Source organism: Leopardus geoffroyi, chromosome C3, assembly GCF_018350155.1.
Source record: "Leopardus geoffroyi isolate Oge1 chromosome C3, O.geoffroyi_Oge1_pat1.0, whole genome shotgun sequence".
NCBI lineage: Eukaryota > Metazoa > Chordata > Mammalia > Carnivora > Felidae > Leopardus > Leopardus geoffroyi.
Genome location: NC_059338.1, coordinates 28,838,974 through 28,866,528, shown reverse-complemented (window position 1 = coordinate 28,866,528; position 27,555 = coordinate 28,838,974). Strand labels below are relative to the sequence as shown.

Sequence of the window (27,555 nt, the reverse complement as noted above, 5' to 3'; positions counted from 1 at the left end):
AGGGCAAAACAGAGACAGTTTAGAGAAAGGAGTTCAGCAAAGGGGTCTCTGCAATTCAACATGCCTCCTGTTCGTACACCTCAATGTATGTTTGTGAAATGAGTAAATGAGGTATTGACACAGAGGAAGCATTTTTCCTTTTCTTTAAAAGCTGGATGTCATCAAATGACCACGAGAATTACGCCGGAGCTTGTCTTTTATGTCATGGTGCCTAGCCCCAAATGATGTTGTGGGGGTAGGGTTAGCTGCCACCACCATCCAGTGAGACGGGCAGGTGACCATGGACTCTGTCACCAAAGGGAGGGGGAGGTAGAAGTTTGAGAAGAGGGGTCTCTAGGGATGGCTCATGTGTCTGTGGCACTGATTAGTCACCGGGAGATCCCCCTGAGGGCTGAATCTCCCAAAGACCTTTGGGATAAACAGATCTGTAGGACTAGGCTGGTCCTGAGAGGGAATTAGTAAAAGGGAGATGGTTTTTGCTTTAGGAATGGGGGAGAGAAGACATGGTCCGGCCAGAGATGGAACTACGATGTAGAGGCTCTTTCTCTATTTCTGGGAGAAACTGGTTTAGCTGCAGGGTGGAGAAGTTGAGGCACGGAGTGAGAGGCTCAAGGAAGCTCCTTAGAGGAAGGACAGAGTCCTCTCCCCCTGTGGGGATCAGGTGTGGCCTGCCCAGAGGCAGGGGGATGGATGGCATGGCCAGAAGCGCCCTACGGACAAGCAGTCTGTATACATGGCTCCTCCCACAGCCCCCCCTTGCCGGTTCACCCTCTCCTCCAGCCCCGCTGCCCGCCCCTGTGCCCCCTCTCCTCCAGCCCTACTGCCCTGCCCCCTTTCCTCCAGCCCTGCTGCCCCCCCCACCCACCCCCTCTCCTCCAGCCCTGCTGGCTTCCCTCTCTCCTCCAACCCTGCTGCCCCCCCCCTTCCAGCCCTGCTGGCCCCCTCTCTTCCAGCCCTGCTGGCCCCTGCCCACAACTACTTAACTTCTTGAGCTGCTTGAGGTTGCTGGAGCGAATAGCAGCCAGTAGCTGGTCGCGGGAGTTCTTCTCCTGGGCGGGGAGGACTTTGTCTCCCATCTTCCTCTGAGTAGCTGGTGACAAGGAGTTCTTCAGGTTCTCCATGATGAGGGGTGGGGCCAAGGGAGGTGGAGGCGGAGGTGGAGCGGCTGGAGCGCCCCCTTTCTTGGGCGAGTTCTTGGGCGAGGCCTTTGGAGATGGCTGGGGGGAGGGCTTGGGGGAGCCCTTGGCCAGCGCCCCTGACTTGGGCACCTCCAGCAGATCCTTCTTCTCCCCGCTGGCCTCCTGCGCCTGCCGTTGCTCCTGGAGCCGCTTTTGTCGCTGTTTGTCCATGTTGCGGCTGAGCAGGTTGGTGACCGTCATGCGGGGCCCAGCCAGCTCGAAATGGTAGCCCAGCTTGAGCAGGGTGGTGTTCTCCTTGAGCAGCTTGGCGATCTCCATCTCCGTCTTGCCGCCGCAGATGTGCCTCTGGTTGTGGAAGCGGAGCTCGGTCAGCGTGTTGTTCTGGAGGAGGGCCCGGAAGATGGCCAGGATGCCTTTGCCCGTGATGTGGTTAGAGTCCAGGTTCAGACTGGTGATGGTCTTGTTGGCCTTGAGCATGATGGCGATGGCGAAGGCCACGTGGTCATCGGCGCGCGTGTTGGCCAGGGCAAACACCTTGACCACAGTGTTGAACTCCAGAGCCTCGGTGAACCGGACCAAGATCTCATTCGTGATACAGTCTGAGTTGTTGACGTTCACCTCGGTCATCTCTGGGTCATTGTTCTTCACTCTCTCCAGAGGCTCATCAAATATGCTGGGGGCCGCTTCCTCCTCCGCCTTGGCAGGCCCTTCCGAGGGCTTGGTGGGGCTAGCGGGGGCCTGTTTCTCCAGGGCTTGGGTCTTGTTCTCTTCTTTGGGCTCCTTTTTATTTACGGACTCCTCTTTTTTCACTTTTTCATTCTCCCTTTTTGCATCCGTGTTCCCGCTTCCTCTTTTCACCTTCTCATCCTCCTTCCTGGCGTCCACGGTCCTCCTGTCCCCTTTTCCCTTCCCGTCATCCTCTCTCTTACTCATCTCCTTCTCCTCTTTCTTCTTGTCTTTGTCTCTGCTTGGCCCCGTGCTCCTGTCACTGCCTTTCTTCTCTTCTTCCCTCCTTGGGGCTGCTGCCCTCTCCTCTCCCCTCCCCTCCTTCCCTGCCTCCTTTCTGTCCACCGCAGCCCTGACCCGACCCTTGTCAATACCCCTGATAAGCTTCTCCTCCTTGAGCTTCTCTCCACTTTTGCCATCGGCTTCATCTTTGTCTCTTGAGAAGCTTTTCTTTAAACCACCCCTCTTTGGCTCCTTCCCCAGGTCTGAGTCCTGTCTGGGGCCCAGGGTTTTTTTGCTGGCATCTCTGCCCCTTTCCTCTCCATTCTTGGCATCTGTCTTGGGCTCCACTTGCTTGTTTTCCTAAAAATTCAGAAAAGAAAAATAAACATGAAGAGCTGGCTACAGAGGGAGAGGAATGAGTATGGAGACAAGCACGGGGAGCATTTATATAACTGCCCTGGAGCCTCCAAAGGACTATGTCCACTGAGAACACCATAAGCTGTCGCGGTGATTCAAGCTGTCACGGGTGATTTAGAAGGAATGCTTCCAGGGGTGCCTGGATGGCTCAATTGGTTAAACGACCGACTCTTGATTTCGGGTCAGGTCATGATCTCAAGGTCATGATCTCATGGTGGTGAGGTGAGGTGAGGTGAGATAGAGCCCCGCGTTGGGCTTTGCCTGGGTGTTGAGCCTGCTTAAGATTCTCTCCTTCCCCCTCCCCCTGCCCCTCCACAACTTGTGCGCGCACACACTCTGTCTCTCAACAAAAATTGAACAAAAAAAAAAAAAAAAAAAAGAAGGAATGCCTTGCTGAGCCATGTTGGAACCCAAGGTAAAAGGAAAAATCACTAATACTGGTCCTGTCTTTATTTCAAGCTGTGCATTTTTGGTTGTCATAGGTATTTTTGGCATTAAATTTGATTTTTAAAAATATCGGTTATCTTGATGACCGAGCTTTTTGGTGCCCCTTGCACTGTGTTCTAGGCAAGTGCCTTGCACACCTCACCCTAGTGCTCGCCCTGCTTCTAAAGGGTAGTAGGTCAGTGGTCTTCAGACACTGGGATTTTACAGCTAATACCTTTCTAAAGGAACAAAAAAAAAGTCAGAGGGACCAACATAGGGCTGCTAACATTTTATTTTACCAATTAAAGATATTTATGGGGCAGGGGCCTAGGTGGCTCTGTCAGTTGAGCATCTGACTCTTGATTTCATCTCAGGTCATGATCCCAGGGTCATGGGATTGAGCCCTGTGTTGGGCTCTGTGCCGAGTGTGGAGCCTGCTTGGGATTCTCTCTCTCTCTCTCTCTCTCTCTCCCTTTGCCCCTCTTCTCTGCTCTCTCTCTCTCAAAACAGGATATCTATAAATTGTATCTACTATCATCGTCTCATTGAAATAGGAAGGAGCTCACAGTAAAGAAGTAAGGTTGGGGCGCCTGGGTGGCTCAGTCACTTGAGTGGCTGACCTGATTTTGGCTCAGGTCATGATCTCACAGTTTGTGAGATCGAGCCCCGCATCAGTCTCTGTGCTTACAGCTCGGAGCCTGCTTGGGATTCTCTCTCTCCCTCTCTCTCTACCCCTCCCCGGCTCATTCTCTCTCTCTCTGTCTTTCAAAATAAATAAACAGGGGCACCTGGGTGGCACAGTCGGTTAAGCGTCCGACTTCGGCTCAGGTCATGATCTCGCGGTCCGTGAGTTCGAGCCCCGCGTCGGGCTCTGGGCTGACAGCTCGGAGCCTGCTTGGGATTCTCTCTCTCCCTCTCTCTCTACCCCTCCCCGGCTCATTCTCTCTCTCTCTGTCTTTCAAAATAAATAAACAGGGGCGCCTGGGTGGCACAGTCGGTTAAGCGTCCGACTTCGGCTCAGGTCATGATCTCGCGGTCCGTGAGTTCGAGCCCCGCGTCGGGCTCTGGGCTGACAGCTCAGAGCCTGGAGCCTGTTTCCGATTCTGTGTCTCCCTCTCTCTCTGCCCCTCCCCCGTTCATGCTCTGTCTCTCTCTGTCCCAAAAATAAATGAATAAACGTTGAAAAAAAATTTTTAATAAAAAAAAAAAAAAGAAGTAAGGTAGATATAATAGAATAAAGGACACACCTTTACATCAAATATGTGTAGCTTTTTGAAAAGCCCACAATATTGTTCTCATTTTTTAGTAGAAACTTTGCTAAGGGTCAGCACCTCTCTGGGAGGAGCCCTAGAGTCCACTGAGTGAGCTGACCTCAGGAGGACTCTGCCAGATTCAAGATCTAGGATTCTGTGACTCCACTTTGACCACACAGACACTGAGAAGTTGTTCAGGGAGGCCTTGGAAGGGAGTCGGCTGAGATGTGCTAAAGGCTTGAATTTTACATGCAACGTGGACCACCCTGTACTTCCATGAGGCCCTGTTTCTTCCTCCACAAAGTTCCATGAAGTGTGAGCCTTATTTTGAAATACTTGCTTCCTACCCCCATCAGAAGAGCCACAGGAGCATCAGGATTGCCTAAGATTAGATATTAGATTTACCTGCCCAACTGTGATAGAGACCCCAGAGCGACTGGGACCTCAAGGAATGTCCTTCCCTAAAGGACTTTTTTGTTTGTTTGTTTATTTATTTATGGCGGGATGGGGGGGTTGTTGGGCAGGGAGAGAAGGAGAGAGAATCCCAGCAGGCTGTCAGCACACAAACCCGACGTGGGGCTCGATCCCACAAACTGAAATTAAGACCTGAGCTGAAATCAAGAGTTGGCCGCTTAAAGGACAACCGACCGAGCCACCCAGGTGTCCACCACCTCCCCAAAGGTTTTTTTTTAAGAAGAGACTATGGCCTGATTATTAAAAAGGTTTTCTGTTTTTCAAGAGTGCCTGATTGGCATGTTGGAAGAGGAGGAGGAGGAAGGAAAAGCAACCCTGGATGGCACTGGCCCTCCCTCCCTCCCTCCCACCCAGCCCTTCCTCACTCCCACCCCCCACCCTGCCCTGACAGGACGGAATGGAGAACTGGTTGGTCCTATGGAAACAGTTTGTACCTGCACCACAAACACATGCCAGCAGGGACCAGCCCCGGGGTTTATTTAGCAGCAAAAGTCCTTGGCTCCTCTGCTAGAATCACAACAGGCAGCCAAGGGGCACGAGGCCTGGTGAGGCAGGGCTGAGGAATGTGCCCCTTCCCTCCTCCTGCCCTAGGGGGCAGCAGCACTGGGGGACTCACTGGTGCTTTCATGGTGGAGCAGGGTCCGCAGCGGGCTCTCTCACACTTCCTCTGGCCCCCACTGAACTGGATCTGACCCTTCGGATTATCCTGGATTACCCTTTCAGGGCGGGGAGCAGAAGTGATGGTGACTTTACTGTACCTTGACTTCAAAGGAGGAGGAAGCTCTCGGGAGTATGCAAATCGGATGTAAATGAGGAAATCCAGTGGATCAGCCCCTTTAGGACACTCCTAACATCTGCCCACAGCTCAGCCAGGAAGTTCCAGCCCATCCCAGCTCAGAGTGGTTTCGTCACAAATTCCATCCTGAGCGTGGAGGTGAGAGCTGGGTGCCACAGCCTCTCCAGCAGAGTCCAGCCCAGGCTCCAGAGGTCAGGCCCCCAAGGCGGGGAATCCTGCCCTCCCCTTCCAAAATGTGCACCCTTCGGGATTTCTCAGTACCCACGGTGCGCTGCCCAGCTGCCCTCTGCATAGTTCCCACACCGATCACAGGCCTCACTTAGAGGGAAACTGGGGAGCCAGAGGAGAGGGATGGCAACTTAACCAGCAAGTTCAGGAAAAACTGGGTTCCGGATCTGACTGTCACCAGCAGCAGCCAAGTCAGTGTAACCTTTTCTGACCTTGTCCATTAGGGGCAAAGGCATTTCCCTCCACCTGCCCGGCAGCGCTCCAGGTGCCTGGCCACCCCTGCTGCCCCCAGAACCTGCTCCACAGCTGTCTGTTCTCCCGATCAAACCCGTCCCACACTCAGACCAGGGCTCCCATTCGGAACCTTCCCCTGCTTTCCCATCAGGACTCCTTTCCCAACTTTTAACCCTCTCCCTGCCCTGACACCCCAGCCCTTGACCTCTCCCCTTGGTCTTCATCCAGGACTGCTCCCCACTCCCTCCTAGGGTACTCTCCCTACACTGGGGCCCCGGTTGGCTTGGAGCTGCCGAGTGTCTGTTCTTGAGGAGGTGTTCCAGCCCTTTAAAAAGAACCTAACGAAAGCCAGGCAGGGCGGGGGAGGGGAGCTGATTAATCATGGGTTTCCTCCAAATAGCCAGGAATGAGTGGGGCTGGGGCTTGTTGCTGCTCGTAGCCCTGAGAGCTCAGACGTTGCCTTAAAAGGAGAAGGAGCCCAGCGTCCTCCCAGGGCTGGGATTTCTGTTGAGCGAACTCCTCAGCACATAACAGAGCTGCCTCCTTCTTGCTTATCTGAAAGGGAGTCCAAGCCAACTTCTTTTGCTTCGAGAACTGGTGGCACATCCTGGTGACCTCTGGAGGTTATTTTTGCTTGTCCTCCTGTCTCTAGACCTCACTCCACTATTCATCCCTTGTAGCAAGAGGGGTTTAGGTTAGCTATAACAAAGAACTTCTATAAAGCAAAGGTCCACAGGCTTCTAGATGAGAGACCTAAGCAGCAAAAGCTGTTCTTCCCTTTAGGAAAAGCTTTAGGGTTAGGGGAAGCCCACAGGGGTGGTTTGGGAATTCATCACAGAGGCAGAGGAATGGAGGAGATGACCTCTGAAAACCTCTAACAACCTGTGAAACGATGCAGGGACATAGCAATCAGGCTCAGAGGGAAGAAGCAGGTCCTTTCCCCCATCTGCTCCAGACCTATGGCCTCATGGCGTTGCTCTGTCACTTGGGTTAGGATCCAAGAAGCCAAATGCCTTTGATAGGTTCAGATGGCAGAACTTTTCCCTTACCGTGGGATGCCCAGATGGCAGCATCTTTTCCCTTACCGTGGGCCTTTGGATACTACTTCTAGAAGTCTTGTCTGATTGAACAGAGAAGAGAACATTTTACCACTTTTCATTGCCCAAGAGGGAGAGGAGAAGGATTGTCTCTCCAAAAGTTCCTAGAAAATGAGAACTTGCTGAGGGAAGGCCAAACCCCCTGTATGTGCTGCCCTCAGCCCTCAGCCCACAGTTGCCTAATACCTCACGTAGACCACCACCAAGGTCCTCTCCTTCCTATGACCCGTCACCTGCAGAGTAATCCCGCCAGAGGCCTATGCAAGGCACAGAGTCTGCAGACCTCCCCAGAGGCAGCACCAAGATGAGATGCAACCTGGGGAAAATTTTTGTAACAGGACATGGAGGATGTGGGTCTGTCAAGCTCACTCCAGCCACTTGCCTAGGAGGGGGCAGAGCCAAGGAGGGCAGGGGTGACTGGCAGTGACTGTGCCACCGTCATGGATTCGGGTACATTTGTTCCATCCCCAAAGCAAGTCCGAGGTGATGTCAACTCAGATGGTTCAAGACCGGTCTTTTGCTAGGTTCCCCCGGGGCTGCCTGGTGAGACAGACAGCCATTAGACTTTGTCTAGAGACCTCCACATGCACCAGCTCAAGCTCCAGGCTAGGGGCAGGGACTCCAGGCTCTGCAACTCTGCTTTCAGTGGACTGTCTCCCAAGCCTTAGCTGAAGTCCTGAAGGCACTGACAGCCTCAGGGTCCAAGCTCATTAGAAGCCAGCATTTTTAGCTTGGCTCTGGACTACAGCCTGCTTCTTGTTTCTTGTGGATCAGGTTATATTTAGTAGGAAAACATCGGGGAACTCTGTGGCATCCCCCAGTCCTCCCAGTGCTCCAACCCCTCACCATGTCTCCTTCCTGGTCCTGCACCAATGCTCTCTGCCAGCCCCCAGCATGTCTCAGAGCCCACGATCATGTTCCCCTGCTTCTCCCATGGAAGCTGGCCCAGCAGAAGGCTGGAGCCCTGGCCCTACTCTCTCCAGCCACCTGGAGACCCGATGTCAGACACCACAGCTGCCAGGGTCTTCTGTCTGCAAGGGAGGGCAGGGAGGAGCCAGCCGGAGGCTGGAAGGCTTGCCCAAGGTCCCCCAGGGGAACAGCACCCTTACACAGCTGGTGTGAAGGTCAGGGCTGCTAGCAGGGCCCTGGGCTTGTGAGGACCAAGGAAATTCACTCCCTACAACCTCATGCCTCATTCTACATGGAATGCCAACTCTTTTTTCCACCAAGAAGGAAAAGATTCTAGATTCTCCTGATCAGGAGTTTCAGGAGGACCGGGGCGCCCAGGTGGCTCAGTCAGTTAAGCATCCGACTTCAGCTCAGGTCATGATCTTGCAGTTTGTGAGTTCGAGCCCTGCTTTGGGCTCTGTGCTGACAGCTTGGAGCCTGGAGTCTGCTTCTGATTCTGTGTCTCCCTATCTCCCTGCTCCTCCCCTGTTCACACACTGTCTCTCTCTCTCTCTCTCAAAAATAAACATTAAAAAAAAAAAAAAGAAGTTTCAGGAGGACCAACTGCCTTTTGGGGAAAGTAGATTCCCAGAACTGGCGTTCGTGGGGAGGGCCAGCAAGGCCAACTTCCCTTGGTGGTCTGTGGGGCAGGAGTCCTCCACTGAGACTTAGCCCAGCTTGTTACACGGAGCTTAAGATTTTTTTTTTCTTTTTTTAAGTAGGCTCTGTGCCCAACATGGGACTTGAACATGTGACTCCAAGGTCAAGAGTTGCATGCTCTATGGACTAAGACAGCCAGGTGCCCCTGATCTTTTTTTTTTTTTTTTGTAATTGAAGAATAGTTGACATACGATGTTACATTAGTTTCAGATATACACATAGTGATTTGACAATTCTATACATTATACAGTAGAGCTTCAGATGTTGAAACACCTGATACCATCCCTAGAAAGCTATAGGTTCCCTCCAGAGCTGTCAGGAAAACGGGGATTTTTCTGGAAATGTTCTCCCTCGGGTGGCATGGGGATTCATTGGCTCTGCAGGCAGCTGGCCCTCGTGCCAATCCCAGTTCTGCCCTCGACTAGCTGTGTGATCTTGGGCAGGCTGCACACCTCCTCTGAACCTGTCGTCTCATATGCAGAATGGAACCGACCAACCTGGAGCTCGTCGTTAGGTTGCAAGTGGTTGTAAGGAGACTTACACCAAAGTCCTGACACCAAGAAGGGCTTGAACAGGAGATAAGCTGCCACGAAGCTGAGCTCTCCCTTCAGAAAAGTGCTGAGGCCAGTGGCGGGCAGGAGGGTTTGCCCCGCTCCCACCTGAGTTCCCCGCCCCCTGGCTTAGTATCGCAGTATTATTTGGAAGTGTGAAATCCAGCGCTCGCCCTGCGGTCGATGCAACTGCAGTTTGTATTTCCCCGTGAACAATGACACGACCACGTCCCAAACCCTGGAAAGCTGCCTGGGGAGCTAGAAGCCGGGAAGGGACCAGGTTGCTTTGGGAATTCTCCGTCACCCTCTCCCCCCAGTCCCATGGTGACAGAGGCAGGGGTGGAGTGCGACAGGAGCAGCTATCACCCACCCCCCAACAGTGCTAGGGTTCTATGAATGGTGGGGTCTGTGCAGGCCTGGGGGTACAAAGAGATGCCTGTTCTCTAGGGCCAGCACCCTCCCCCCCCCCCAAATCCTCCTGTGACCCTACTCATTCATCCACTGTGGCTTCATTCATCGGGAGGTGTATATCAACCCCATCCTGGGGACATAGTGCTGCATAAGGCAGGCCCGCCCTCACAGCTTTGGGGGCATGGCAGGCAGGGGGACAAGTTGACATCAAGGTACGTGGCAGACGGTGCTGAGGCAGTGGCCCCGCTGCCTGAGAGTTACTGTTTCATCTGACAGTGTCCCTTCATGCCGGCCAGAGAATCACTGCGGCCTCCTGAAAAGGCCTGGCAGCCCGTCTCTCAACCATTTCCCACACTGAAGTTCCTTGACTCCTTGGCTCAGGGACGAGGCCTTGGTATCTCCCAGAAACCCCCCCTCCTTTTTGGTTATCCCAGCCCTGCCCATTTTCAGATCATCCTGGGTCGGCTTCCGCTGTTTCACAGCCCACCCCCTGCCCCCCCCGACCCCCGGTGTGGGGAAATGTTGTCTCCACGGACCCTTGCAGGGTCCTGAGCAGCCCCCTTCTCATCCCTTGTAGCTATGGAGGGACTTATGGGGAAACTGAGATCACAAAGGATGGGCTCAAGAAGGAGGAAGGCAATGGGGAATGGGGCAGAAAAGGGCTTTAATCTCGCCCCCTTGGGTTCACATTTCTGGGAACATACTTTATGGGGCATTCAAGGGCTTACACACAGAGACCCATGGGTACACTCAGCTCCTATCCTTGACTGGCGTATAGTTGATCCCCTAAGAAACAGGGATTAAAATGAGATTCCTAATTTTGGGGTGGGGGCTGTATCATCTGGTGTGCAGACTGCAAAAGTGCCTCCTCACCATACCTCCTGAGACTGTGAGGACTGCGTACCTGGAGCCCCCAGCCTGTGAGCGAGGTGGGAGGGAGGATGAGGAGGCCCGGCACGGGGGCCTGCACGTCGCAGGTGCCTCTGTAAATGCTTGTTGGGCATGCCGACAAAGTACACCAGCCCCAAATAGTTTGCATGGGTAACCTCAGAAATGGGCAGGTGTCAGGCCTGGAGAGACCCCCCTCCCACCCCAGGTAGCCCTGGTAGGGTCCCTTGAAACCAGGGACCAGCAGCTGTCCCAGCCTTCTGCTCCCAGCCGGAAGTCCTGTGGGTTGACAGTGTGAGAGCCTATCCACACCTAATAAATATGACAAGCAATGTTGGAGGCTTGTGTCCCCTTGTCCCCCAAGAGAACGTGGGCCAAAGAAAGCCTCCAAACTGACCAGGGCTCCAGAGGGGTCATCTAGGGCACCCCCTGGGGGAATGTGTGCACCTGGTAAGCTCTGAGCGGAGAAGCCAAGGCTCATGCAGTCACAGAGCTAAGAAAAGCTGTGTCCCTGCAAGCATCCCAGACGCCCCTTGCTGCCCTGTCCCCTCTCTGTTTGGTCTCTCTGGCCTTCCTGTGCTCTCCAGGACCAGCCTGCTGTGAGCATGTGAGTCAACTCTTGGGGTGGTGGGCAGGCTCCAGCCCCGTGGTGGGATGTTCGTAGTTCGTTGGGCCTAAGGTCTGGGAATGGCACCAATCTTTCTCGGGAAGGGCAAGGCCAACTCAGGCTGACCCTTTACCCAGTGAAGAAACTACATGGGAATGCTGGAGGAGCTCCTTTCATGGTTTTGAGCCCCATGTTTCTAAAGGGCACGATCCCCAGCCCTGGCTGCCAGCCCACTGGAGAAGTCAAGTTCAATCTTCTTCCCCAAATCCTCAGTCCACAACAGCTTTCTACTACGTTTCCTCTGCAGCAAAACAATTGCCAAATCAATGAGGGTTCATCGAGGTGCCGTTGGCTGTGCTTCGCGTGGAGTTAGCAACTCCTGCAGCCCCGTGCTGGCTCTGCAGGGTGGTTACTGCCATCATCCCTGTGTCACAGAAGAAGAAACGGAAGCCCAGATCATGCAGCTATTACGTGAGGAAGCAAGGACTCAGGTTCTAGAGTCCGAACTGTTTACCTCTTTATTACACTGTCTTGCGTGAGTGGGCCGCATGCCAAGCCGGTCTTTGACTTAAATGCCTGGTACAGAGATAGGCTCTCCACCCCCTGGCCGCCCAACCCTGAAAGAAGAATGTTTTAGTGTTTGCAAGGTGGGAAATGCCGTGCTAAGTGCCTCACGCAAGCCACCCATCTCATTCACTCCTCTGTGCTGCCACCAGAGGAGGGCCCAGCATGGAGAGGTTCCAACCTCCCTGGGAGGAAGCTTGGAAGAGGGCTGGCAGGGGTGGGGGACCTCGTGCTGCTGGCTGGTAGGGGCCAGGGTGACCTTCGCTTGTGTCTCACAGTCTTCTTTTCCCACTGTTCCCTATAAGCTTGTATCATGGTCTTAACGACCATCACATTATGATGGCATCTTAGAAATAAGCCACAGAAAAGTCAGAATTCTGGACAATGTGCTCAGGGGCAGTCATGGCATCGGGGGGTCAGTGGAAACATTTTCGGCATCCTGCAGATGGTGTCATTCTTAAACAAGTCACATCAGTAGTAAGGGCAAGGACTGGATTTCAAGCTCAGATCTCTTGGGTTCTAAAGATCGTGCTCCTGTCTACCATGCTACGCTCACTCCCCACCGTCAGACCCTAAGGAAGGAATGCTGGGTTCTGCCAGGCACTCCTGGCAAAGCACACAACACGGACCCGACGCTTGCCACCTGGGCATCTGATCACTCGGTCGTACGCTTGAGGGGTGACAGCTCTGCCAGATGCTGGGCTCAGCTCCGGGGAGACAGAAATGGATGGCCATGAGTCTCCGCAGAGCCGGGAGAGGCACCTGGCGTCCCCTTGGATTTTGTGTTCAGGCTGGGAGGAGGGGCCATCTGGGAGGGAAGGGCCCATGGCTCTTGCAGGGTTAAGGGGAAGGTAGCCTCAAGAGAATAAAAATCAAGGTGCCAAGGTGGGGAAACCATGGCTGTCTCCAGTCAGGCCTGGAAGAGGGAACCCAAGGGGTACGTGGAAGGTGGAGACCACCAGAAGCCTGGGGAAGGAGCCGGGCTTGTGGGGGACACGGAGGAGGCCTGGCTGAACAGGAGAAAGATCCATGCGGGTTTTCTGACAGAGGTGAACACTAGGTCTGAGAAAGCCCTCACAGAGCACAGAGCCAGAAAGTTCCACTGAGGAAGGTTCCATAAGTGGGGAGACACAGGAGCTGACCCCGAAGGAGGAGGAGGAGTTTGGGAAGCAGGGAAGGAGCCCTGCGTGTTGAGCACGAGGCTTTCCTCTGCAGCCTCACCTTCTCTGCCCTCGTTCCCAAGCCCCATCCTACAACTCTGTTCCTTTACAGGCACTTCTGCACCCCGTGTTCAGCGGGTTAACCTCTCTCTACCCATCGCCCAGCACCAACGAAGCATTGGGCGTCGCCTGCTTTAGGAAGTCGCCCCGGATCCCCCAGCCCCTGCCCTGGGCCCCTCCCCCACAACTCCCAGTCTTGGCCCCTATCACTCTGTCCCTTTGTCCATCTCCCCTTATGGGCCCATGGCCAGGAAGGATGCTTTATCATTCACTGGATCCCCGGCAGAGAGTGCCAGGCACATTGTAGGTGCTTGCTTGATAACTATTGAATGAATGAATGAGTGAATGAATGACTGAGTGAGTGAATGATGGCCACCAGATGCAGCCAAATATTAGTTTGGAATAATGAAGATCAAGAAAGCTTGTAGAATAAGGAGCTGAGCACAAACAAGTGCTCAAATAAGCACCAACATTATTTGACGTTGGTGTTGGAGGTGAAAAGGGTGCACTCCCTCCACTCACCACTGGCAGAGACAAATTCCAAGGCCGAAATGCCAGTGGGCTCAGCGTCCGGTCTGGCCACAGGTTGGAGAGCCCTGGATGTCAGCCTTCTTGGCCTGGTCCAGGTGTGTTACATATCCCCAGCCCTTCAGCCCAGTTCCTGCGGGGGCTCCTTGGGCAGGGCACATGTTCCATAGCCCAGGGCAGGCCGAGCCGGAGTCAGACAAGGGGCCAGGGTTACTGGGAGAATGAATGCGTGTGATTCCACCTCACTTCTGGAAAGACACTCCAGGGCTCTGCCATTCAGTAGGGCCAGGTGTAGAGCATTTCTAGACTACTCACACCCTCTCCCGAGGAAGCCAGGCCTGAGACAGCTACAGGTGCCCTCTGCACAGTTGCGGCCTCTGCTGGTGGCTCTCCTGGCTCCCCATCCCTTTCCTCCTGGCACTGGGTCCAGATCGCCAGCCCCAAACCAGGTTTGACCGTAGGGTGCACCCCTGTGTATGTTACACACCCCAGGGTCCACACCCAGAAGGCCTGCTGGGTCTGTGGCTGCCTGCCTTGGCCTGCAGCCTTGAGGATGTCCAGAGCCGGAGGGGAAGGAGGTAGGAGCTGAGAGGCAGCTAGACAAGCCAGGCCAGCTCCCAGAGCCTGCCCACCAGTGACATTCCTTAAAGGAATGCAGTAAACAAGGAGAAGCCCAGCCCCATGGGGCCAGAGGTGGGAGGCTAGGGGTGGGAGTGGAGGCAGTGACAGCCATTCTATTCAATATCTTCACCACTTTATCCCAAAGGATGGAACAGCTGGGGAGAGGTCAAGTTTGTTTTACCAAACCAGAGATTTCTAAGAAGCTAGCTCTCAGAGCTGTCATCCATTAGCTAGTTCCCTGAGTGACCTCTCTGGGCCACTACTGGAAACATGATCTTTCAGGACAAGGCTAGAGTCCCCTGAACAACTCGGTTGTTATTTCTCCAGGCCACCGCTGACCCTCTTGCTGCTGAGCCGGCGTGAGACTTGACAGCTGCTAAATGTTGCCTGCGAAGTGGGGACACCACAAAAAGTTTAAATTCAGATTTTTTTTTTTTCCTTTTTAAGGCTGAGTAAGATTCCATTATATCTATATGCCACATTTTGTTTATCTATTCATCCATGGAGGGGCTCTTGCACTGTTTCCGCCTTTTTCGCTATTGTTCATAATGCTGCTATGAACGTGGGTGTGTGAACATCTGTTCCGGTCCTGACTTTCTGTTCTTTTGGGTCTCCACCCGGAAGTGGCGTCGCTGGAACGTGATCCAAATTCTGACTTCTCTGTACCACCCACCTGACTGCTTCGCCTCTGATCCTATCCAACATGTTAACCACATTCTTGCAAATATCCTCCGCCGGGGCCATGCCCACTGGTCAGAGCCCCCTCCCTGAACCTCACCGCTCCATGCTTGAGCCGCACCGCCCCCCCCCCCACCCCCAGGTTGCTGGGCCAGGCAGGGCAAGCAACCCACCCCTACAGTGGGGCTACTGCCCTCCACGCCCCGCAGCCTTGCCTCCTGGGTGACATCAATGCCGAGCCCTAGCACTAGAGTTAGAATGCCAGGGTTCTAGTGTTTGCCCTTATGCCAATGTGGGGATCGTAACCCTTCACAGGGTTCTGAGCCTTCAGTGAAGTGTTCCGTGCGAGGCCTTTGCAGCAGAGCCGAAGGCACTGGAAGCTGGCAGTAAAAGTTAGCTGTCATGATCTGGTTTCCCAGATTTACAGCTCTCTCCTGGTTCTCCCACCTGCACCTGTTCGAAGCTCTCAGATTCCTTGTCCTCCGTTTCTCATCCCACTCCGCCCCATTCTCAGCAGATCATCTCCCCTACTCACTTCCCAGGAATCAACAGAAACCAGCCTGTGGGAATTCTCCAACTTCCCACCATCTCTCTCCTACCAACTCACTGCCATCCTTTCCCCAGTCCTGGGAAGGACGAAGCACCTGTCCTCCTGTTCCAGGCTCACCGTGCCATGGGCTCTGGCTCCCACACTCTCTCCCATGGCCTTCACATCCCAGGTCAGTCAGATCTGTGCCTCGACCCCCCAGTCCCACGGGGTGCTGCCCCGTACCAATAGCCTTTTATACCCAAACTTCCCCAAAATGTTCTTGTAAAGTCCCTACTCATTCCTGGATCCAACACAGTCTCACCTCAGCCCCGAGATTCCGTAGAAATTAGTTTCATCCAGATCATTACTGACCCCCTTATTGCTGAAGCAGGTTTACATTTGTATTCTTTATCTTGTTTAATTGCTTGGGAATTGCATGCCTCTTAAATGTGGGTGTTTTCAAGGTCTAATTTTGAGCCTCCTTTGTTTTCACTTTTAGGCCCTCTCCCTGGGTGACCTGATTTATTCTGTTGGCATGAGTTGTGTTCTGTGTTCTGATGTCTCTTGAAGCTGTATTCCTGGGCTGGGCACCACTGCAGAGGTTCAGACCCTCGTATCCAACTGTCTATTATACCTCCTGGCATGTCTGTCCCCACGTATCTTAAAAACTGAGATCCCCCTGGCTTCCGACCGCCATGCCCTTTCCTGCTCCACTCCCTGTCTTGGTGAATGGCTCTTCCAAACACCTGGTGGCTCAAGTCAGAAGTCCTGAAGGCAAGAGGATGGGAGGAGTATGTGGGGAGAGGCGATGTGAACCCCTCTGCACTCACGCCATCCCAAGGGATTTGGGGAGAGGCTGTGAAATCAACCGATTTTATAAAAGATGGTTTTATCTATCCCCTTATCTCCTACACACAGATGATGCAACCTCCTCACCACCACTCCCATCAGTCCCTCCTCTCATCCTCACTGATGCTACTTTCATCCAGGCGGCTGTCACCTGTCACTGGGGCTACTGCAGCAACCTTCACCCTGGCCTTGCTGACCTCCTCTAGGATAGTCTTTACACCGCAACCACAGCGACTCTGCTGAAGCACAGATCTGTCGATTCACTTCTTTGCCTGAAACCTTCCATGGTTCTCCAGCACCCCTGGGATAAAGTCTAGACTCCCATGGTCCGTTCCCACCTGGCTGCTGACTGCCCTCTCTCAGCGTTGCGTCCTACACTGCCGCTCAGCCCTGCTCGATTCTCTCGGTTCTTGTAGGGAGTCTTTGGAGTGATGTTCTCGCCACTTGGAAGGCTCGTCCTCCCTCATTTTTCTGGTAAATTCTTACCCTAATCCTTAACCTAAAGATGTTTTAGCTTAGATCTTTAATTCAACTGGATTATATTTTGGAGTCTGAAGTGAATAGTAATCTGCTTTTGAAACAGATATCTAGGGGCGCTTGGGTGGCTCAGTTGGTTAAGTGACCAACTCTTGATTTCGGCTCAGGTCATGATCTCACGGTACATGAGTTCGAGCTCCGCATCGGGCTCTGCTCTGGCAGTGCGGGGCGTACTTGGGATTCTCTCTCTCCTTCTCTCTCTGCCCTCCCCACTCGTGCTCTCTTTCTCTCAAAATAATAAATAAAAAAACCCAGATATCTAATATCTGGATTACTTTTATGATCAGAAAAATGAAAAGTTGTTTTATAAAAAAACAAATAATTGTCTTTAAATAATTCTGTTTCATAGCAAAAAAAGAAAAACCATGACCCCTCAGGCCAGCAGCAGGGAGAAGGGATGGAAGAGACGGGAGGGGACAGAAAGGTGGGGGGTGATACCCCACCATGCAGCCCAGCAAGGCTGTGCCAGGACCTGCCATGGAGCCTGACCCTTGCCTGGTTCTGTTCCAATGGTTTCGAAGTCAGCCCGGTGATAAATATTAGTGCCAAGCAGAAGGGCCAGAAGAGTCTCAGGCACCGCCTCCAACTCCAGTGTAAACATAAACTCCACAGTTCATTTTTACCTCCCAGGATGATCTCCACTGGGGTGGAGTGGTGGCTAAGAAAAGGATACTGTGTTTGTGAACCCAGGAAATGACATCTTCTGATGCAGTCCAGCTCAAGACCAAGGCTTCACATGGGGAGCAAATGCCACCCACTGCAGTTTCTGCATTGCCTTTATAAGCGAATGGGAAGGAAGGAATATTCTGGAAAAAATAGGGATGTGCAAACTTGGGTGGTTGGGCTTTTGCACTGAATGTTTCACCGAATTCTGCCAGAGACTATGGTGATTCTTGTCTGCTCTAAGTCTTTAAGGGTGAAGTTTTCTTGTGAAAAGGATATTAAAGAGGAGAAGATGGGGGGCACCTGGGTGGCTCAGTCAGTTACGCGCCCGACTTCGGCTCAGGTCATGAACTCATGGTTCATGAGTTCCAGCCCCACGTTGGGCTCTGTGCTGACAGCTCAGAGCCTGGAGCCTGCTTCGGATTCTGGGTCTCCTTCTCTGTGTGCCCCTCTCCCGCTTGCACTCTGTCTCTCTCTCTCTCTCTCTCTCTCAAGAATAAATAAACACTAAAAAATTAAAAAAAAAAAAAGAGGAGAAGTTGGGACAGTGAGGAGTGGCTCTGTGGTTCTTGCTCCCCTCCAAGGAGCCCAAGAAGAGCCACCAAGAGGCACCAGCAAGCAAGGGAGGGTGGAAAGTGTCTGCTTTTCCCCAAGACCCTTACTCCTCCCGCCAAAGGTGTGGGCATTTTACTGCCAGGGGGAAAAATGGGAAGGCGGGTGGGGAGCAGGGTTCAAGGTGAGGGCGTCGCTTTATGGCTTGTGCTGGCCAGACCTTCCCAGGCAGCACCGTTTGGGTTTCTGTTTGGAAGACATAAAGAACGCATCTCCAGGGGCTGAAGAGTCTTGTTGTGGATCTTCTCTGTGATGAAGGATCAGCTCCAGTGCTCTCTGCAGACCTAAGTGTTTTGCCAACTGGTCTGGTGACTCATACTGGGAAGCTTGTAGCAAACCCCATTTTTGGAGAAGCTGGGAAATCTCTTTGTGGAAACAAACAAGTCCCTTTAGCGCTCCGCGCTCTGAAATGCCTGCTCTCTGCTTCTTCACTTCATCCCAGCCCAGACAAAAACCCAAGCAAGGCTGGAAAACATTGTAAAGAGCTGCTTAAATGTAAGCTGTTTGTCCCAGAGTGCTGGGACCCACTTAGGTCCCAGGGGGTAGCAGGAGGAACATGCTGTCCTCTTGCCGCCTGGGGCCAAGAGCAGGAGGCCTGGCTCTCACACAGCCACCCTCTGGCCTGTTCTAAACAGAGGAGGCTACATACAGTGGCCTCATCAGGACTGGTTTCATGAGCATGTGGCCTCTGCAGCTGCACAGGGCCCGGTGCTCAAAAGGGCCATGTGCCTGGTTTAACGCTCTACTGTCACCGTCCTGAAAGTCTTAGTAATTATTATTATTTTTTAAAAAATTTTAACGTGTATTTTGTTTATTTTGAGAGAGAGAGTGTAGGGAAGGGCAGAGAGAGGGAGAGAGAGGATCCCAAGCAGGCTCCATGCTGTCAGCACAGAGCCGGACATGGTGCTCGAACTCACGAACCGTGAGATCGTGGCCTGAGCCAAAATCAGGAGTCAGCCGCTTAACCGACTGAGTCACCCAGGCGCCCCAGTCTTAGTCGTTATTAAACAAGGAGCTCCGTGTTTTGATTTTGCACCAGGTCCTGAGAATTCTGTAGCCAGTCCCGGGCCTCGTAAAGAAACAGAAGCAGAGGATGTCAGGGGTAGAGCGGATCCCTGCCTTCCTGCTTTCACCGTGCTCGGGAAAGGCAGCCCCAACTCCCCAGACGCTGTGACTCCGGCCTTGATTCTTCCTGCTCCCTTCATCCCACCTTCCCAGTAAATCTCAGGCGAGCCTCTCCCCACCCCTCCTCCACTGCTGTGCCTGGCCACCATCCTCTCTAGTCTCCCTGCCTCGTATCTTCCTTCTCTCGTCAAGACATCTGCACGCTGTAGTCAGAGAGATGTCTCTAAAACAGAAACCTGATCGGTGGCTCCCAGGCTTTCAGGAGGAAGTCCAGACTTCTTAACTTGGCATGCAAGGCCCTTCATGATCTGGCCCGTGCCTGCCCCTGCCTCCCTCCTCCTCTGCGCCTGCACCAGGGTCATAGTCAAGTGTGCCGCTCTGGTCTCTCTGTGCTTCCTGCCCCCAGAACGGCCACTGCCCTCCTTCGCCTGCCTCGCCCTTTTCGTTCTTCTTCTCTGCCTCCTCCTTGCCTTCTCCGCCATCTTATTTTTAACTTCTTATTATGGGGAAGTTCAATGGTATATAAACTAGACAGAGCAGCATAATGGGCCTCAGGGTACCCTTTGCCCACCTTCCACAGTTACCGACATCTGGCTAATCTTGCTTTATCTCTATGCCCGCCCGCCCACGTTTCTCCCATCCTCAGATGATTCTGAAGCAAATCCCAGGTATATTGTTTCATTCATAAATGTTTCCATGTGTCCCTTTAAATGTTTTTTAATTTTTAAAAAATATTTATTTTTGAGAGAGACAGAGCATGAGTGGGGGAGAGGGAGACACAGAATTTGAAGCAGGCTCCAGGCTCTGAGCTGTCAGCATGGAGCCTGACGTGGGGCTCGAACCCACGGACTGCGAGGTCATGACCTGAGCCGAAGTCGGACGCTCAAACAACTGAGCCACCGAAGCACCCCTGTGTGTGTCTTTAAAAGACCGAAAAGTTTTTTTAATAGCTACAATACATTCTCTTACCTAAAAAATTAAGAATAGTAATTTATCTTCATGGCCCATTAACACTCAGCATGAGGGCCCTCTCACTGGCCCTCATCCAGGCCCTGGGTGAGGAGCTCCCCGTCTATGCTGGCAAACCTACACCCCCCCACCCCCCACCGGCTATCTCTGCACAGTTTACTCACCTGTCACTGGACTAGATGGTGAGCAGCTTGAGGGCCAGGACCAGTCCTTTCTTTCTGTCCCCAGCACCTGGGCTGGCCGAGTGCTTTGTACTTAAAATATATTTGCTGGATGAAAAGAAAAAGTATTTCAACCCTACCTACAGTGTCCCCAAAGAGGTTGTACTTGAATACTTCCTGGAACAGGGAGCTCAGTTCTTCCTGAAAAAGCCAAGCCTTCTTCTTTTTTAAAGCTGACTCAGAAAGCCCTTCTGGTTCCGGTGATATCCCTGGGGTCATACACAGCAAGGCCACCCCTCTCCAGGCTAAAAGAGTTCATTTGTTAGACCGAGCCCATCATTCTGGCCTGACTAGAACTTTCTGGGTGATCTTGGTTTTGCTGCTTAAAAGCTCACTGTCTCTCTCAGGTTCAGATAATTTGCAAATATGGGAGGTATGCATTCTAGATCTTTATGCCCACTGGACAGGGCAGAGTAGAGGATACACCTCTCTGGCATCCTGCCAGAAACCTCTAGGGAGCCACCACTCACATCCAACCTTCTGTCCATCCTGGCCACTAAACTACTATGAGGGGCCTTCCCTAGAGTATCCTGAAGTCTCTGGAAGGGACAGGAAAGAAGAGGGAACTGTTTGTTCCACCCACTGCTGACTTTTCCTGGGGATTCTTACCCTAGTAAAATGATACACTTTTCCAACTACCCTTTTCCAGGTTAGTTGTTCTGGAAAGTTCTTCCTTTCATGCTGCAGGGTCATCACAACTCCCAATGCAGCTTCCTTCCAACAGCCAAGGCCTGAGGAGGCACAGGTTCTTGATGTGCCAAGGCCACAGAGGGGCTGTTCCCTTTGTTGACTGAGAGACAAAGCACACTGGGGAATCAGTCAGAGTTAGGGAATAGCCTGAGCACTAAGCTGAATCCTTAAGCTCCAGGAGAATTGGGAGGTGGGGCTGGTCATTCCACTGGGGAAAGAAAGGGAAGTCAGATGTTGGGGGAAGAGAGGCAGCAAGTAAGGATGTCAAGGATGTCAAGTGGCTTCTACAAAGTCCCGGACCCCGTGAATACACAATGGGAGGTGCGAACCTAGAGGAGGTGGGAGTAAAGCTTCGGAGGAGGTCAGCTGGGCATAGGAGGCAAGGGAGGGACCTTCTTAGCAGAGGGACCAAAACAAGCAAAACATATGATTTAATGGAGCACGAGACATCCAGCGATGGTTAGGAAGTTCTTTGTAACTGGAGAGGGGCTGAGGAAATGATGGTAAGAGATGGAACCAGAACTGTACCCTGAGCCAGAACCCAAACATCCATCAACTGCTGAGTGGTTAACCAAACTGTGGTCCATACAAAGGAATGGTATTCAGCCATAAACAAGAACGCTACAACATGGATGAGCCTTGAAAGATATCATGAGTGAAAGTCAGACCTACATAGTATATCCTACATGTTATAATCCTACATATTATAGGATTTCGTTGCTATTAAATGTCCAGAATAGGCAAACCATGGAGCCAGAAAGTAGATCAGTGGTTGCAGGGTCTGGGGCAGGGGGAGAGGAACTGGGGAGTAATTGCTAAAGGGAATGGGGTTTCTTTTGAGGGTGATTAAAATGTTTTGGAACTAGGTAGCGGTGTTGATTGTGCAACTTTGTGAATATACTAAAAAACTACTGAATCACACATTTTATTATTAATATTATTACTATTATTTTAAGATTTCATTTTAAGTAATCTCTACACCCAACGTGGGGCTTGAACTCACAACCCTGAGATCAAGGGTCATATGCTCCACCACTGAGCCAGCCAGGAGCCCCTGAATTGCACACTTTAAAAGGAAGAATTTTAGGGGCACCTGGGTGGCTCATTCGTTAAGCGCCCAACTTCGGCTCAGGTCGTGATCTCATGGTTCGTAGGTTTGAGCCCCGCATCGGCCTCTGTGCTGACAGCTCGCAGCCTGGAGCCTGCTTCAGATTCTGTGTCTCCCTCTCTCTCTGCCCCTTCCCCACTCTCTCTCTCTTTCTCTCTCTCTCTCAAAAATAAACATTAAAAAAAATTTTTTAAATAAAAGGGTGAGTTTTGTGGCATGTGAATTTTATCTTAATAAAAACAATTTTAAGATAATGAGAGATTTTAGTCTTAATTACACAATGACTGAAGGGTCATACTGAACAAAATCTTATTTTGCACACTGTGCTTATCTTCTCTTGCTTTACTTTCTAAAGGATAACGATTAAATATAGAACTGAAGGTATAAAAAGAAAAACAAACTAAAAATCCCAAAACCTGTATGCCAGAGACCGTGGTTGGAAATACTATATTGTAGACAAGCACTACCCAGTGGAAATATAATGTGAGCTATATATGTAATTTTAAATGTTCTAAAGTAGGGGCACCTGGGAGGCTCAGTTGGTTAAGCATCAAACTCTTGATTTTGGCTTAGGATTGAGCCCCATGTCTGGCTTTGCACTGGCAGGGCAGAGCCTACTTGGGATTTGGGATTCCCCCCCCCCCGCCCCTCCCCTCTTGTGCTCTGTCTCTCTCCCTCCCTCTCTTTCTCAAAATAAATAAATAAAAACTTAAAGTTTTAAATGTCCTAAAGTAAAAAAGAAACAAGTGAAATTAACGTAATGTTTTGAAAACATACAAAATATTATTTCCATATATAATCAATGTAAAATCATCATAAAATGATTAATAAGATTTTACATTCTTTCTTTACAGCCAACTCTAGAATCTGATGTGCATTTCACACTTACAGCACATCCCAATTCAGACTGGCCACATTTCAAATGCTCGATAGCCACATGTAGCCAGGGGTACTATATCGGACAGTTCTGATCTAGAATGATGGTCACTTCCCATTTGGGCCAGTTGTGTTTTCCTCTCTTTATTTCCCTGCATGATGAGCAACAACAATGACAAAAACCCTAAATAATAAAGGGTTTGTGTGACTGGCTCTGGTGTCATTAGGAAGAGGTAAGTGTCTTTCACAGCCAGGCTTGGGGAGAAGAACCTGAGGGAGAAAGGGGGTGGCGATGTTGAAGAGAAGAGAGAAGCCAAGTGAGCGGGTCTCTGGGGTCTGCATTAGGGAGAAGGGTGAAGGGAGCCAGAGCACAAGGGTCCTGCAGGATGGAAGAAGGAACCACCCCAGAATAGCCAGGGGTGCTTCCTGACAGCCATTCCCTGGGGTCTCTCTGGGGGCAGGGAGGCCATGCCCACCTCTGATCACAGAGTGTTTGCAGGATGCAGCCCGGTGACAAGAGAGCTGCTGCCACGATGGCCACCAGGACTGAACAGCACCTATCCTGGAAGTGTGTGCACGGGATGTTTCATCAATGCTGAATGAACAAACGCATCTCCCATTCAAGTGGAGGTCCAAAAGAAAGGCCTGAGAGACAGATTTTTCTTCCCTCCTAAGTTACAGTTTGTGGTAACCTGAAGTCTCAGAAGAAAGTTCAAGACCTTCCTCGGTCACCAGCTGGGGGTAACCTCTTTAAGTCTCTGTTTCTTCATCTGTCAAGCCGGTGCTTTAGGGAGGCTGGTGGGGGGATTGAGTGAGACTGCGTAGATGGAAGCAACCAAGTGCCTACCTCCAGGCTACTGGGTGTAAGATGCTCTACTTCTCTTGGGAAGGAAAAAGATTGCCTCATAACCAGGTATTATGTGTTGTCTGTGGTACTTTTGACTGGCTTTGGGGCAAGGCCCTCTGGAAGCTGAAGGATGGACTAATTAAACTCCCCTGTTTGACATCCTCCCTACATCTGGAATCTTTCTGGGCTGGAGCTGTGATTCTCTTTTTTTAAGTAGTAACAATTCCTTCCTCCCAAGACAAGGGGAAGCTAGGCACACGTGTTCCATTCAGGGTGTGCTCTCGAACTGCTGTATTCCTGGGAGCCACAGGGGGGGTGGGGGGGGGGTGGAGGTTTGCCCTGTTTGGCCGATGTCCCAACATCAGGAACTTGATCCACAGGAAATAACGTGTGTAGCTTCATGTCTGTCTGGTCCTGTGAGTGATCATCGGTCCCTTCCTTTCCAGCATCCAGTGAGTCTCTTGTCTCCTTTCGGAGTTTTGTTTCCCCCAGCTGGCCGTGAGTCTTGGCTGGGGCACAGTGTGCTACCAAATAGTTCCATTTATCATCCTGGGGGGCTGGCTCCGCCTCTTTGGGGATGGGCTCCAAAGGCCAAGGGAAGGGGCCTGTGCTCTGGGAATCTGTTTGGAGGCTTGGAAAATATATTTATCAGAAACCATGTAAGTGTCCAAATATAGACAAATGGCTCAACCCAGCCATATGATGGACTATGATGACATCCACTGAAAATGATGTTTAGGAAGAATTTTCAGTGACATGGGAAAATGACTATACTATAAGGAAAAAAAAGTAAGCAACGCCATTTATGTGACTGTGTGAATGTATACAATGACCTCAACTATAACAGGAAAAGTGCATATAGAAGTATATACTCGGGATGCCTGGGTGGCTCAGTTGGTTAAGCATCTGTGACTCTTGATTTCAGCTTAGGTCATGATCTTATGGTTCTTGAATTCAAGCCCCATGTCTGCCTCCGTACTGACAGTGCAGAGCCTGCTTGGGATTCTCTCTCTTCCTCTCCCTCTCTCTCTGCTTGCATGCTCTCTCTCTCTCTCAAAATAAATAATAAACATTCTTTTAGAAAAAGCATACACTCAAAAAATTGACACTGGCTAATGTCCTTAACTCATGAAACAGAATTGTTGGGTATTTTTCCCTATGTTTTGTATATTGTCTATAATAAGCCTTATCACATTATACAGGTATCCCTCCCTTTTCAAAAGTTTTCGTTATGCCACTTTGCTTTTACAAGATCTGCATTAGTTCCTGTTTTCTGTAATGGAAAGAAATCTGAAGAGGATTTTCACTTTTAAAAAAAGAGAGACAAACAAAAATAGCGGTTGGCGTTGGTTTTGCAGGGAGCACTCACAGAGGCAGCGCCCCTCCACCAGCAGCCAGAATCCCACTCCCTGCACCCCCCTCCCCCGCCTCCTTCCCTAGGAACTACCCTCAGCACCTCAGCATCCAGCCTCAAGAGCTTTGAACTTTGTGAGCATCAGGGCTCTATCTCCACTTATTCTGTGTGTCCGATGGCAAGATGTGTCCTGAGGTATCAGAAAAGCCTAAGAGAGGTTATTTTGGGGGTCTGGGAATGCTCAAAACATTTTCCGTGTAAATTAATGGTAAGTGCTTTTTTGCTTTATGCCATTTCAGCTTACAAAATATGTCATAGGCAGACCCTACTTTCAGATAGTGGCGGAAACCCCTAATTATAAATTATTTTTTGAAGAAAGTGCATCTAGAAATAGCACCTTGATGCTTATATACCACCCCCTTTTCCTGCCTTTGAGGCAAGGTTTACAGAGACCGGAAGGAAAAATCTCCTTGACCCACTGGAACACTTAAGTCTTCAGTACTCTGAGGTCATTATTAAACATACTCATGGTGATTTGGGATACATTATGTGTTCCAATGCAGTAAAGGACCAGGGACAGGCAGCTTATCACTAAGTAGGAAGTGCAAGTGATGCTGCCATTGGAGTAGTTGAGATGAGCCATCTTGGGAAAACTTGGTAGGAGCAGGATGAGCAAGAAACTCAATGTCACCCCTTGTCAATTGGGGTTCCAGGAGAAAGATTCAGCCTTTAATGCTCTAAAGCACCCGTTGTATGTAATGAGTTGATTTCTTTCCTGTATATCTAGGATGGGACCCGCTATGTAACATCTTTGGGGGAACTGAGGAAATAACCACCCCATTAATTTTCTGCAGGGCTTTACTCTCTTGCAGAGCCCTGGTTGAGAGAAAGCAGATTGTCAACAAGGACCTAATCCTCGCGCTGCTCCACCTCTGTTCCAACCTCACAGTCTAGCTTCAGTAGGGCAAGTCTGTGTTTACATGGCCTTCGAACTGGTATGTCAGACTCTCTGGGTCATCGTATCCACATATCCAGACACCGGACCTCCCAAAGCCGGGGCGGGGAGGGGGGGGCTCTGTGAATCCCGAGATGTCTCTCCCTGCTGTATGTGTGGGATCCAAAGAGATACGTGCTTATAGCAAGCTCTCAAGAGAAGCCAATTACTTTTTCTAGATCTAGAGGCGAAGGGGCTGAACTTCTACAGACATTCTTTTTTAAAAATTTTTTTTATTGCTTATTTTTCAGAGAGAGACAGACGGAGAGGGCACGAGTGGAGGAGGGGCAGAGAGAGAGGGAGACACAGAATCGGAAGCAGGCTCCAGGCTCTGAGCTGTCAGCACAGAGCCCGACGTGGGGCTCAAACTCATGGACTGTGAGATAATGACCTGAGCTGAAGTTGGACACTTAACCGACTGAGCCACCCAGGCACCCCTTCTCCAGACATTCTAGGGAAGAATTCAAATAATGGGAGCTACAAGCCTCAGCTGGCTGTATATAGAACAAATTATTACTATCCTCTTTAGGGTATATCTGTGGCCCCTGAGATCATGGGTGAACTTGATTGGGTCAAGCTAAAAATGTCAGCCTATAATCTCAGATCCCTGGGGAGCTGGGAAAGAGAAGAACAAGAAAAGGAAGAAAAAAATGGACAAAGTTAAAAATGAGCCCTTGAGGCTCATTCTGTCCAGAACAAACTGAAAGGGAGCTATGGCAATGACCCATCCCAACAATTCAGATCCCAGAGTGTAAACTTTTGGACTGAGTTACTTGGTTGTTTACAGAAACTGGGGGGAAAGAATCACTGCCAAATTGCCTTTCATTTGAGGATTTGGACATAAAGCCGTATTTTCTTTTTTTATTTAGTTATGATTATTATTTTTTTAAGTAAGCTCTATGCCCAGTGTCGGGCTTGAATTCATGACCCTGAGACCCAGAGACACATACTCTACCAACTGAGCCAGCCAGGCACCCCCAAAATCATATTTTCAAATTGTCTCAGAAGAGTGTAGATGAATTCATAATTTCTGTAGATTCAATCAAGTATGACAAGAATGGTATTTGCAAACTATTTGTCCTTTGTTTCCTCAACGTTTGTTGAGCCAGGCACTGTGCTCACTGCTGGGGTATGGAAATGACTAAGAGTCAGGCCTTAAGAGTCAGGCCTAGAGGCACCTGGGTGGCTCAGTCGGTTGACCAACCAACTCTTGATTTCAGCTCAGGTCATGATCTCATGGCTCATGGTTCATGGCATTGAGGCCCAAGTTGGCTCTGTGCTGGAGGTGTGGAGCCTGCTTGGGATTCTCTCTCACCCTGTGTCTCTCTGCCCCTATCCTACTCGCACACGCTCTCTCTCTCTCGCTCTCTCTCTCAAGATAAATAAACTTTAAAATAAAAAAGAGTCAGGGCTTGCTCTTAAGAAATTGGGGAAAGCACAGAAACAGACAATGCCTAAACAATGTGTTAAGCGTGTACGGTATAGAAAATGAC

At 51.0% G+C, this 27,555-nt stretch overlaps 1 protein-coding gene and 1 long non-coding RNA gene across 6 annotated transcripts in view; one reads left to right on the top strand and one right to left on the bottom strand.

Annotated features, from left to right (window-relative positions):
* LMOD1 (leiomodin 1) overlaps positions 1–27,555 on the bottom strand; it is a 42,410-nt gene that overhangs the window by 778 nt on the left and 14,077 nt on the right. The window contains exon 2 of the mRNA XM_045456500.1: positions 984–2,447. Within this exon, the coding sequence (XP_045312456.1) occupies positions 984–2,447 (1,464 nt within the window). The remainder of the gene's footprint in view (positions 1–983; positions 2,448–27,555) is intronic.
* LOC123586901 overlaps positions 1–27,555 on the top strand; it is a 43,925-nt gene that overhangs the window by 2,886 nt on the left and 13,484 nt on the right. The window contains exons 1-3 of one of the 5 annotated variants that reach the window (XR_006707012.1): positions 14,609–15,407; positions 16,136–16,540; positions 23,367–23,608. This is a non-coding gene — a long non-coding RNA (uncharacterized LOC123586901). Of the gene's footprint in view, positions 1–14,385; positions 16,541–23,366; positions 23,609–27,555 lie in introns of those variants that run through there. The other 4 variants (XR_006707013.1, XR_006707011.1, XR_006707009.1 and 1 more) reach the window with 4 other exon arrangements.